Source organism: Bos indicus x Bos taurus, chromosome 14 (assembly GCF_003369695.1).
Source record: "Bos indicus x Bos taurus breed Angus x Brahman F1 hybrid chromosome 14, Bos_hybrid_MaternalHap_v2.0, whole genome shotgun sequence".
NCBI lineage: Eukaryota > Metazoa > Chordata > Mammalia > Artiodactyla > Bovidae > Bos > Bos indicus x Bos taurus.
Window position 1 is genome coordinate 1,560,457 of NC_040089.1, and position 12,337 is coordinate 1,572,793.

Below are 12,337 nucleotides of genomic sequence, written 5' to 3' on the forward strand. Positions count from 1 at the left end.
CTGCAGCTTCGTGTGGGTTCCCACTGGAGTTCGTGTCCTGGTAGGTTCCAGTAGGTTTAGACAAGACAAGGTTGGGGGCGGTTTGGGGATGGGGCAGAGGAAGAGGAAATCCCAAAGTCTGGCTGGGACACGGGTGTGGGGAAGTTTCCACAGTTCTTGGCAGGACGTGAGTATCTGGGAAGATTCCAGAAGGTCTTCGCAGAATAGGGAGGCTGAAGAAGGCTCCAAAAGGTCCTCCGGGACATGGGGTCTCAGGTGAGGTTAGGGAGGCCCGGGAAGGACAAGGTGCAAGGAGACGTTTCTAGAAGGTCTGGGCAGGACCCTGAAGGGTTGGCGGGGAGAGAGACGTGGAAGGTTCCCGAAGGTCTTCACAGACCACAGGGCTGGGGAAGGTTCCAAAGGCCTGGGCACAATGTGGCGGGGCGGGGAGCGGGGGTTGGGGGAGGCGGTGGTTTAGAAAACCTGGGCAGGAGATGGCAGGCGGGGTACAGCTGGATGGAGGAACAGATGGGAGGTGGCTAGAAGATTCCAAAAGTTCTAGGCAGGAGGTAGGGTGGTGGACCCAGAACTTCAGACTTGGACTCAGTCTCAGGTCAGTGTCTGCAGATTCTGTGGTTTGGCCCTTCCCTCGTGAAGCCGGGATGGCAGATGCAACTGTGACCATCCCCATCCGTTCTGACAGCATGCATCCCTCTACTGGGGTCCCATGGCTTCCCCTACCTACCTGGCAGCCTTTCCTGTGGGTATCCTTTCCACCACCACCTGGGCCATTCATCATCATCTTCTGGGGATGGGTGACGTGGTAACCCACACAGCATCTTCACCACTGAAAGCCACGTCCCACCAGGACCCCACCCAGCATCTCCGACTTTGAGGCTGGACGCTGCCCAACTCATATACCCGTCACCTGCAGAGTCCACATTGATTTAAATCACACCCCTAGGAGGATCAGATATTTCCTGCTAAAAGCAATTCACAGGTATGACATTTCTGTTAGCTTTCTGTTAGTCAACACCATCAGTGGACGACCAGCACAGAGATTTAACCAGGTCATCACTTTCTTCGCCAAGCTAGTGGTACCAAAAGAAAAGGAAAATGACGTTATGGGATGCCACTGAACTTTGCCCTTTACAATCTTTTGTAATGTCTGGAGCTAAAATCGGGAGGGGGTGGTGTCACAATAATCCAGGATCCTGAGTAATCTCCAGGATCTTTTTTCCGGAGATTCTTTCAGATGATTTCTTTCCAGTTGGCGCCAAATAAGGTTCTTTATCACACTTTTCTTGGAGGGAACTCATCCACATGGTGTTATCAATGTAGCAACTCACTAAGTCATATCATTATCATTCTTGAGATCCACCACGCTCGATTTTTCACATATGCTGGCAAATTCAAACACCTCTGTGGGAAAACTCAATGTGTGATGAGTCCCATTTCCAAAGAATACAACTTTTGCCTGAATTGGGAGGTGTTAGCTAAGTTGGCCTCATAGACCAAGTCTCCCATGAGCTGTTTTTCTTCTTGGACAGTCTTTGCCATATCAGGGACAAGTGAAGCAATGCAAAAGGCCACCTGTTTTAATTCTCATTCATTTAATGATGTTCTTAATCCTTTTTCTACCCCCATAGAAATTACTGTAGCTTGTAAGACTGTGACTAGCAATGTTAAAACATTCTAAATATCACTCCCAGCCCATTTAACCTATACGCTGCAGAAGCCTTAGATTTCTACACGCAGGGTTAGGCAGTCAAATTCTGGATCTTTAGTTTTTAACTGAGAAGGTGAATTAAGACTCTCGTTCAAATAGTTTCTGCCCTATGCCGTAATTCTCATAATGGGTTAAATCTGGGCTAAAAAAATGTAGAACACATTAAAAAAAAAAATTGGCCATGCCACCTGGCTGGCTGCATCTTAGTTACCTGATGAATAATTGTACGTGGGCCCATGGCAGTGAAAGCATGGAGTCCTAATGACTACCAACAGGGAATTCTCTGTAGAGCACATTTTAAATCCCTGGCATTTTATATAAATTATTTGAGGCAGTAATGTTGAAATATTTTACAGTGAGTGCAAGGATGTGTGTGTGTGTGTGTGTGTGTGTGTGTGTTCAGTTGTGTCCAACTCTGTTCGGTATAAGCAAGTGAAAGTGTTAATTGTTCAGTCATTGCTCTTTGTGATTCCATGGACTGCAGCCTGCCAGGCTCCTCTGTCCATGGAATTTTTCAGGCAAGAATACTGGAGTAGGTTGTTATTTCCTCCTCCAGGGGATCTTCCCAAGCCAGGATTGAACCTTTGTCTCTTGTGTCTCCTGCATTGGCAGGCAGTTCTTTACCACTGCGTCACCTGGGAAGCCCACCACCTTGTCCACCTTAACATTTTACTAGTTTTCCCATGTGTCTATCCATCTGTCTAACAATGCGTTATTCACTTTATCTTTTGGATTCCTTTCAAAGTTAACTACAGGCATCAGCGTTATCTCCCTATGAATTGTAGCAGTTTTGCTGGTGTGATTCATGCTTTATACATCTTATCTAAAACGTCAACATCCAACATCTGTTGGATCATCAAAAAAGCAAAAGAAAAATATTTACTTTTGCTTAATCGACTATGCCAAAACCTTTGACTGTGTGGACCACAACAAACTCTGGAAAATTCTTAAAGATGTGGGAATACTAGACCACCTGACCTGCCTCTTGAGAAATCTGTATGCAGGTCAAGAAGCAACAGTTAGAACTGGACATGGAACAACAGACTGGTTCCAAATTGGGAAAGGAGTACGTCAAGGCTGTATATTGTCACCCTGCTTATTTAACTTATTTGCACAGTACATCATGTGAAATGCCAGGCTGGATAAAGCACAAACTGGAATCAAGATTGCCGGGAGAAATATCAATAACCTCAGATACCCAGGTGACACCACCCTGGGTCAGGAAGACCCCTGGAGAAGGAAATGACTACCCACTGTAGTATTCTTGCCTGGAGAATTTCATGGAGAAGCCTGGAAGGCTACAGTCCATGGGAATCACAAAGAGTTGGACACAACTAAGTGACAAACACTTTCATTTTTCACTTTTCAAAGGGAAAGTCATGTTTATGTCTTTCTTTTTTGCATTTGGGGGCATCAGTTTTGCATCTGTTTGTTCCAAGGTCTCAGCATTATTTGTCACAGGAGAGGCCATTTCTTCAATGCATTTTTTTTGCTTGTCACCTTTGTCTAAAACCAGTCAGTCACACATGGGTAGGTCTACTTCTCGACTCTTTATTCCATTCTTCTGACTGTATGTCTAAGCTTTCTGCAGCATCATGCTGTCTTTGGTTATCATAGCTTTCTAGTAAGTCTCAAAATCAAGTAGTATAAGTCCTTGGCTCTTCTATTTCCAAACTATTTTGGCTATTCTAGGTCTTTCACTTTTCTACTTCAATTTTAGAATCCCAGTTGATTATTTCTACATTGAAAATATATCTCTGGGAAATTTGAGATTGTGCTAAATCTACAGATCAATTTAGGGAGAACTGACATCTTAGCAACAGTAAGTCTTCTGATCTGGGAACACAGCATATCATTCCACTTTTTTAGGGCTTGCTACTCTTCGGATTTCTGTTTACCTGGTGACATTGCAAATTCAGCTTTCTGGTTTTCTCTTCTTGCTGTCGTTGTGTTTGTGGTTGCTAGAGTTAATACAGGTTCTCATTTGGCTTTCTAATTCCTAACCAGACAAACCAAAAAAGAATCAATCAACAATATAAGTGTGTAAGGGCATAAGGCTGGCAGGCCTTGTGAGAGAGAGGGCTAGCCTCAGCACTGATCTGGGCAGTGAGGCTGGGCTGGGTGGTGCAGGGGTAGCCAAGCCTTCTTGTACCCTGGGGTCAGGCTGCACCAGTGAAGACCTGGCCATGGATGGAGAGGAAGATGAAGAGGGAAGAGGAAGGGCGGTAGCGCTGGGTGGGAGAGTACCCCATGGTGTCTCCTAAGAGAACAGGAGTTCAAATCAGGGGTGGGGGAAACCCGGTACTGCCTTGGGGGAGCTGCGGCAGGAACACTTGCCAAGCAAGTTTGCTGGGGCATGGGTGAATGAATGCAGAGTTCCAGGGAGTGATGGGGACAGAGGGGACTTGGTGGTGGTGGTGACAGCCCCCCCCAATCAGCATTGAGAGGCCACACCCAGCCCCTGGCCCATGGATGAGGAGAGGGTCTGCCCCGGTGACCAGTGGGGAGGGCCCGGAATGGTACTAGACCAACAGGGGTCAAATCTAACTCCAGAGTCAGAGCTGACCAAGGGGCCCTGCTTGTTCCTCATGTCCAGGACCAGGCATCACTGGAAATGATAACCCTCCTTGCTTTGCTTCTGGTCTTGGGCCTGCCACAGGTGGCGAGCAATCTCACCGTGTCTGGAAGACAAGGTCAGTTCTGGCCCTGAGCCTCCTGGGCTGGGAGGAGGAGGTCTGGAATGCCTGTGCAGACACAGGGTGGCCATGGCCCCAGGTGGGTCCAGGCAGGTGTAGCCCAGAGAATTCAGTGGGCAAGACAGCCTTAGGAGGGTGGTCAGCTGATATGGATACATAGTTGGGGAGCCTCTTGATGTGCGGTCCCCAAGGGCAGGCAGGGATGGCTGGTTTTATTGCCCAGCACCCAGCTCTCCCTGCCATGGCCCTGCCTTCCTGGGGATGGTGGGGCTGGAGGCCAAGCCTGAACCAGCCATCTTCAAGCCGCCTGGGGCTGTCTCTGAAAATGGAGAGCTGCTGGAGTGTGACCAGCTTCTTCCCTAGGAACAAGTCCTCCCCTGACACAGACCCCATGGTGGGCCACCTCGGCTCCTGGGTCAGGCAGGACACAGGGTCTCAGGCCAAGGAGTGTGGAGCCAGGCACTGGAGGCAGTGGGGTCAGCCAGGAAGGTGGGTGGACAGGGTGCATGGGTGCAGACTCCACAGCCATGGGGCTTCTTTCTCTAGAGCAGCTAATGTGAGGCGCCAGTGAGGTGTGGTGATGTGGGCATGTCCTGAGCGGGGGTTGGGGGAGGCAGGGACTCGGCTGTTTCCATATGACAGTGCATGTCTCCGGGCTGAGGCTCTGCGCTCGCCTGTGTTCATGCTATGGGTGTGGTGTGGGTCTGTGAGACACATCCAGTGGGCACACGAGAGAAGCCCAGAGAGGAGAGGAGGAGCTTGCAGGATAGGGGAGGCTGTGAGGCGCCAGAAAGATGGATGGACCCAGGGCTCTGTCCTCACTCAGAGGAAGGAGAGGATGGCAGGTGTTGCTCTGATGGGATCTGAGAGCTGCCACATTCCGCTTTCTTTCTTTTTATTCCTCCTTTCAGATGCTGTCCTGAGGTGTCACGTTTGTGAGAAGGAGAACAGTTTTGAATGCCAAGGGCCAGAAAACTGTGACAATGGCTCTACATACTGTATCTCTGCCGCCGTGAGTAAGTGTCCTGGGTCCCAGTGGGGCTCCACACATAGGTCAGTAGAATGCTTTCAGGACTTAGGGCCTGTCGAGTTTTCCTCAATAAAGAATAACTAACATAAAAATGATCCTTTTTTAAAATTTGAAGAGCAAAGTCCTGTGAAGCCAGGAGTGCCAGCAGGCCATTGAGGAGACTCAGCTTACATAAGTAACCCCAGAGCCGATGCAGGGTGGCACGCAGCAACCGCTGGCCAGACTGAAATACTGAGGTGCAGGGAGAAAGTAAAGGAGAGTTCTTTTCATTCACTTCTAGGTGAGCAGTTGAGCCTTAATGACTTCAATGTCTGACCAAGAATAGCTTTTACAAAAGATGTACATAATCAGGGCTTAAAATATGTCCTGAAAAGAGGATGCATGCTTTAAAACATTTGGAGACCGCTGCTCTGCCATCTGTAACTCCCCCAAGCACTTCTGGCCTCATGAAGAACTCTCTCCCGAGGGTGACTTTGAAGGCCCTGGCATGACCCAACAGTGGCCTTGTCTGGCCTGGAGAATTCACTTTCCATTCATCAGCCACTTCTGGGGCTTCCATGTTCCAAGAAGCGTGTGGGCTACTGAGTCAGTCGAGGCATAAGCCCCACTGCAGCCTCACCTGGACTTGATAACTTAGTGTGGAAAGATGACTGTGCAGTGAAATATGGGAGGAGGTGAAGTCAGAAGACAGGTCATGCCCCCAGTGCTGGCCGTGCCGGCAGTAGGCTCACAGTCACAGCAGTTACACCCAGGCCGCAGGAGTGGCTCCTTGAGAGGCCAGCTCCAAGCCCTGGGCAGTGGCCAGGATGGCCAGGTGCCCCTTGCTCCCGTGTGTCTCGTCTGTGGTCACAAAGGCTTGAGCAACCATGTTTGAGAAGTTGAGGCCCAGGGAACCTATGCGTTCCCAAATGGAGACTGCCAGGCTCAAGTGCAGACAGGTATGTGCAGACAGGTCAGAGATGGTGGCATCTGATGCCACGCCACCCCCAAAAGCAGCTCTGAACAGAAAGGCCTGACCCTCTTCCTTTGCAGTGACGGCTCCCAAATCCCTTTCAGGTGCCCTCTTTGAGTGGGGCTCTGGTAAGGGGCAATAGAAGGGTCAGGGTTGGGCAGACTTCAGGCAGAAATGGTGTTGGCGTTGCTGCTTTCAATTCATGAGACCCCCATCTCTCTGTCCTATTTCCCACTAGGAGTATTTCCACGGTTCTTCCTTATTTCCAAGCAGTGTGCACTGAACTGTGGGATGAATGAGGCATTTTCACAGATGGCCAGGTCATTCGTGCTCGTAAAGCCCACACCCTTTCTGTACCTGGCGTGCTGTACATCCAGCCTGTGCAACATCCAGAAACCAATCATCAGAGAAAACACAGAAGATGCTTACTTGAAGTTCATCAAGGGGCAGGGCTGGGGCAGCAGCTCCGGGCTGATGCCTTTCCTGACACTGGCTTCTGCGCTCCTGGGCCTCAGGCTGCCGTGACGAGGTCAACTGGCTGCAGGTGGTTGGGACTTGCTGTATTAAATTTGTTTTCCATCGATTAGCTCAATGGTGGTCTGACTTTGCAGGGACCTTGACGTGGGGTGGGGAGAATGAGTCCATTTGGCCCTACCTCACAGGCTGAATTACCGCAAGGCCAAACCTTCCCCACAGCCATTTTGTCTACACGTTGTTTCTCCTTGAAATCAAACCTTGTAACTGTTTATTGCTGACAATCACTCTTGACTCCTCTTCACCTTGGGGGGCCTTGGTATTGATGGAGGGCAGGGCCTGAGGCCCACCCATGAAGAGTAGACCTCAGACACTTCTGACCTTTGGGGGGGCCCAGGGTCAGTGGGAGAGACAGAATGATTTGGGCATAAGGTGTCTCTGGAGTGAAAGAAATACTGCTCAGTGTGGGGTAGTAGGACCCCCTCCTGATTACAGCCCTCTTCTGACAGGGGAGGCCCCTTGGCTTCTCTCCTTCAGCTCTTGCTTCCAGACTCCAAGAGACAGAAGAGGAGAAATTCTGTTGAGTAAGCATGGATTTCCCCCACCAACCGGCATAGGTGTGTGGACTCACAGATTCTTGCACGTGCGTTTGTCCAGCATCTGAAGCTTGGGCAGGCACACAGCAGCGCTGCTGCTGACGCTCCAGCCTTTGTCCAGTCTCTGTTTGAGATGTAGCCGTGCACAGACAGCCAGAGAGTTGAGCCACAGTTCTGCACAAAACAAATGCTCTCTCCCCTGTGGCCCCGACTGGGTGCTAGGGTGGGTGCAGCCCCATCTGCAGCTCTCCTGCTTCCCCCTCCCTCCCATACTCTGGCCCGCCTCACCTAGTCTGACTCAGGGAATGCTGTTTGGGGCATCCTGGAAACCTTCCAGAGAGTCTCAATGGCCCCAGAAGGGGGTACTGTGGGGCAGGCAGGGAGCAGGGCTGTCTCTGTCACATCTAGAGCCTCTGAACCAGAAGGGCCCCCGAGTGTTGGCCAGTGACTCCACAGCTGACAGTTTCCAGTTTCTGTTCGGCTCCTGCTCTGTGCATGTCCCTTTAGCGTAGGCATTGCACTCCCGCCTTCCTGCTCATGCCCTGTCCAGAAGCGGCATTCCTAGGACTCCCCACTCTCAGCCTAGGACAAGACTTTAAGTAGGATCCCTTTTGTTAAGGCAGGCAAGAGATGCAAGAGGTCAACTATTCAAAAGTTGCCATGGCAGCTGGACACTGGCATCTCTTCACAGGAGGATGGTTAGCGCAGTGTAAGATGACTGGGACATCAAGACCCATGGACAGGGAGAATTCCCTAGGTTTGGATCTGGTGGGTCTTTGGTGATCTGATGAAGAGTACTTTCAATGATTAAATGATGAGAGATATCAGATTATTGCAGGATGAGGAGTTCAAGTGAATTGGGGAAAATGCTGTCACCAGATAGATACACTTTCTAGAAGTCACTATGGAAGGAAGAAGTTTTAAGAGGACAGTGTTTAGAAAAAACAGATCACGGATCAACATCGATGCCACACCAAGAATGTAAAGACTTGGGAATCTTTATCTGTGAAGAGCAGGGAGCCAGTTGAGTGAAGGACAGGCAACGGGGGCCCAGCTGGTGCAGACAGAATGGAACAGGATCCAAAGCAGAGGCTGCAACCCCGGCAGGAGAGCAAACACTTCTGTGAGCGAGTAGAGGGACAAGTAGGAGTGCACAGAAAGCTCACATGTTGGAAGGAGCCAGGAAATGAAAGAATTCATTCCCAAACAGTCACATATTCTCTGTGAAGCTGAAGACAGGGGTGTCTGCTAAAGAGTGAGCGCACAGACGAGGTGGGCATGATGTCAGCTTGGAATAGGCCCTGAAGGCAAGAGAGAGAGAAGGTCATGGCTGAGACCATGCAGAGACCCAGAAAAGCTTGCTGGCAAGAGGACCCAGGAGCAGTCCCAGAATAGGAGCTGAAATGGCAGGGCCTCTAGTGGCTCAGTTGGGAGACCCGGGTTCAATCCCTGGGTCCAGAAGATGCCCTGGAGAAGGAAATGGCAACACACTCCACTATTCTTGCCTAGAAAATTTCAAGGACAGAGGAGACTGGTGGGCTACCATCCATGGGGTCACAAGGAGTCAGGTACAACTGGGTGATGAACATTTTCTATGAGGTCTAGGTGTTCACCAATCCAAGGTCACAAGGGCAAGAGGGAACTACACTTGGGTTCAAGAGAGCAACTGAGGAACAAATGATCTGTCAAAACTTAGCTGGAGAGAGGCGGGCAAACCAAGGTGAGCAGGGCCAGGCCAGGCCTGGACGGCTACATGGAGGTAGACAGCAGAATGTTGGCCAGAGCTGACAGAAGGGCCTGAGAGGAAGAGGCTTACAGTGCCCTGGAGACGTCAAAGCTTCATTCAGAGAGAGGGAGAGCTCACGTGAGGGGGAGGAAACGTGTTACTCTAAGTGGCATTGCTAAGGTGGCCACTGTGCTCTTTAAGAGCAAGTGTGATGCAAGTGACAGAAAACTGCAAACAAGGGGGTCTCAGCAAGAGTAGCAAGTGTTTCTTTCTTGTTCGTGTAAACAAAGCGCAGTGCTCAGCAGCCCAGAGCTGTGTCGCGGGGGAGCAAGCTCCACCTGGTGAGCGCTGCAGCAGCGCACAGCACATGCTCTAGGGGGGACGAGACTGGGGCAGCATTTTTTGTTCAAAGTGACAAGATACACATGCATGCCCAAACTATCACCTATATGTAGGCTTTAAAAACAAACAAAATGGAGAATTTGAGGGTCCACTTTAATTGAAAGCAGCTTTCTAGGGAGAAGGCAGCTTTCTAGCCTTTCAGAAGCTTTATGAGCTGCCAGTTCTTTGGACTACTGGACTTGATGGGCCCCAAGAAGACACGTGGAGGCGCTGGGGAGTACAGCCTTCAAGCCTTGCCCCTCAAACCCAGCCAAGGACCTGTCTCCTGAGACACACGGAGCGACTCCCAAGTTCCACTCCAAAGCCTCCGTCTCTGAACGAGCACACCCACCTGTTGTCTGTCTCAAGCACATGGAGCACTCCTTCCAACTCACTCCTTTTAGAGGCCAAGCACATAACTGAAACTACAGCAAAACAAAAACAGTACAAGAAAGGAACATTAGAGGCCAACATACTTGTGAACAAAACCCAAAAACTGCCTAACTGGCTGTATTAAAATAATAACAGGTTATGACCAAGTACAGTTTGCTCCAGAAATGTAAGAATGACTCAGTCTTAGAAAATGATGTCCAACAAGAAGTAAAGGATGATAACCACAGCATCATTAACATTCACTAATTGATCTTTTAAAAATGCTGTGACCCCTAGGAACAGAAAAAGTCAATAATTTAATACAAGTTACCCACCAGAAAGCTCAAACACCATACTTTGTGGCAAAGCATTCAAATGCTCTCACATAATCCAAGGATGTGACGAGCCCACGCACCGTCCCAGCTAGTCAGACATGGTCAGCCTCGACAGTGGGGGCTCAGGCACATCATGAAGGAAGGACTGCAAAAACGCTTCTTCTCAGCAACAACCCTGTCAGCTAAAATCCCTCCTATTACAGACCAGTTAAAAATGTCGCATGAAAAAAAAAAATCTGAATACTTTTTAACTGTACACCAACCTAATGTGAACATTTCAGAAGAGGAAAAAAGGAAAGAAGAGGGGAAGGAAAGGAAATAAAATAGTCTTTACAATATACAGTGAGCAAGGAGTGAAGCTGGCAGCTGCTTCAGCATATTTGCTCTCTTTCTATCACCGTGAGCCTCAGGTTGGGCAGCGGACAAGGCACTGGGTTTCCATGAGAGAGGAACTGAAAGCAAAAGACATAAATGAGGCACTTCAGAGGGGATGTGCTCTAAATTAAATACTAAACTAGGGGAAAAGACTCTCTCTGCACAAGGAAACTTGTCTATGTCAGCAATGGCTCCACATGGAGAAAAACGTATGAAGAGAAGTTTTTCCTCAGAATTAGATACTGTCATTATCACTTGGGGCTTGTATTTCCACTACTGGTTTATTCCAATAAACCTAAGCCACAAGATAAATGTTAAGTGGTAATGGATGAGTTTCACCCTGTGATACCTACAAAAGCAAAGGAAAATCCTTTCTGAAGGAATACTCACTTAGCTCAGAAGTCATAGAGTCCCAGAGGTATTATCTCAATAAATATCTGCTAAAAATCAAAATTCACAAAAGACACAAGAACACAAGAAACAACAAGTAAGCAGAAATGGATCACCAAAAGTTTCAAACATTGGAAATCACAGGTCTGTAATACAAAATAAATTTGCTTTTAGAAATAAAAGAGCATAGAAAAGATGAGGAAAAGAACGACAGACTGTCAAAAATATTAGGCAAAAAATCAGGAAACTGCTGGGAGTGAGTGATGTAACCTCTGTAACCTTATACAAACTCAAGGGAGAAATTAAACAGTAGATCACACAGAGATGACGAGATGACAACACACTGGAATTTGAGCTGAACAAACGATTCCACTGCAACCAAGAGGTTAAAAGAGATTGGAAACACAGAGACGAAACTAGACGACATGAAGAGTAAGAGAGAAGCTAATACAGAAAACAAGCAGGATTCCAGAAGAGGACAGAGAAAGCAGAGCACAGGCAGTGTTCAAACAAAGAGCAATGGGCGATTTTCCAAAAGCGATGCAACAGCATTCAGGTCAAGCAATCACAACAGGCCCGCTGCTCCGAGACACACTCAGAGCAAAACGTCCAGACTGCAAACCAAGAGAAAATTACAAAAGCCTCCAGAGAGAAAACACGCATCTGGAAGCGAACAGCAGTTATATCCTGCGCAGGCCACAGCTCAAACTGGGAGGCAGAGGGCAAGGCAGTGGCAACTTCAAAGCGCTGAAAGAAAACAGCCAAAAAGTAACTTGGCCTTGAATACTAAAAGGCTGTTTACAATAAGTAAAAAATAAAATGGTTTACCACTGACTAGTAATTACTAAAGGAACTCCCCCAAAAGCATTAAGAGGAGTGAAAATAATCCCAGACAGCAAGACGGAATGCAAGAAAGAACCAATTTTTAAAAAACATGTTAATATGTGGTGCCATGGACTGTACCGTATCCCCACAAATTCCTGTGTTGAAGCCCTAATTCCTGGTGTGACTGTATGTGGAGGAAGGAAGTAAATAAGGCTAAGAGGTCATAATGGTTGGGCCTTGATACAAAAGAATGAATATCCTTAGAAGATGAGACTCCAGAGAGCTCTCTCTCTCTCTCTGCCACGTGAGGACATGGCAAGAAGGCCACCATCTGCAAGCCAGGACGAGGGCTCTTGCCAGAAAATGAATCATCCGGTACCTCGATCTTGAACGTGCAGCCTACACAACTCTGAGAAACAAGTGTCTGCTCTTTAATCCCCCTAGTTCACGATGTTTTGTTGTAGCAGCTGGAGCAGA

The 12,337-nt window shown here is 48.5% G+C and overlaps 1 protein-coding gene across 1 annotated transcript; it reads left to right on the plus strand.

The window, feature by feature from the left end:
• Nucleotides 1-3,052: 3,052 nt before the first annotated feature.
• LY6K (lymphocyte antigen 6 family member K) lies at nt 3,053-8,893 on the plus strand. The gene is made up of 3 exons (XM_027560691.1): nt 3,053-4,401; nt 5,316-5,420; nt 6,625-8,893. The coding sequence occupies exons 1-3, from the start codon at nt 4,323-4,325 to the stop codon at nt 6,909-6,911; spliced, it is 471 nt and encodes a 156-aa protein (XP_027416492.1). The 5' UTR covers nt 3,053-4,322; the 3' UTR covers nt 6,912-8,893.
• Nucleotides 8,894-12,337: the final 3,444 nt, after the last annotated feature.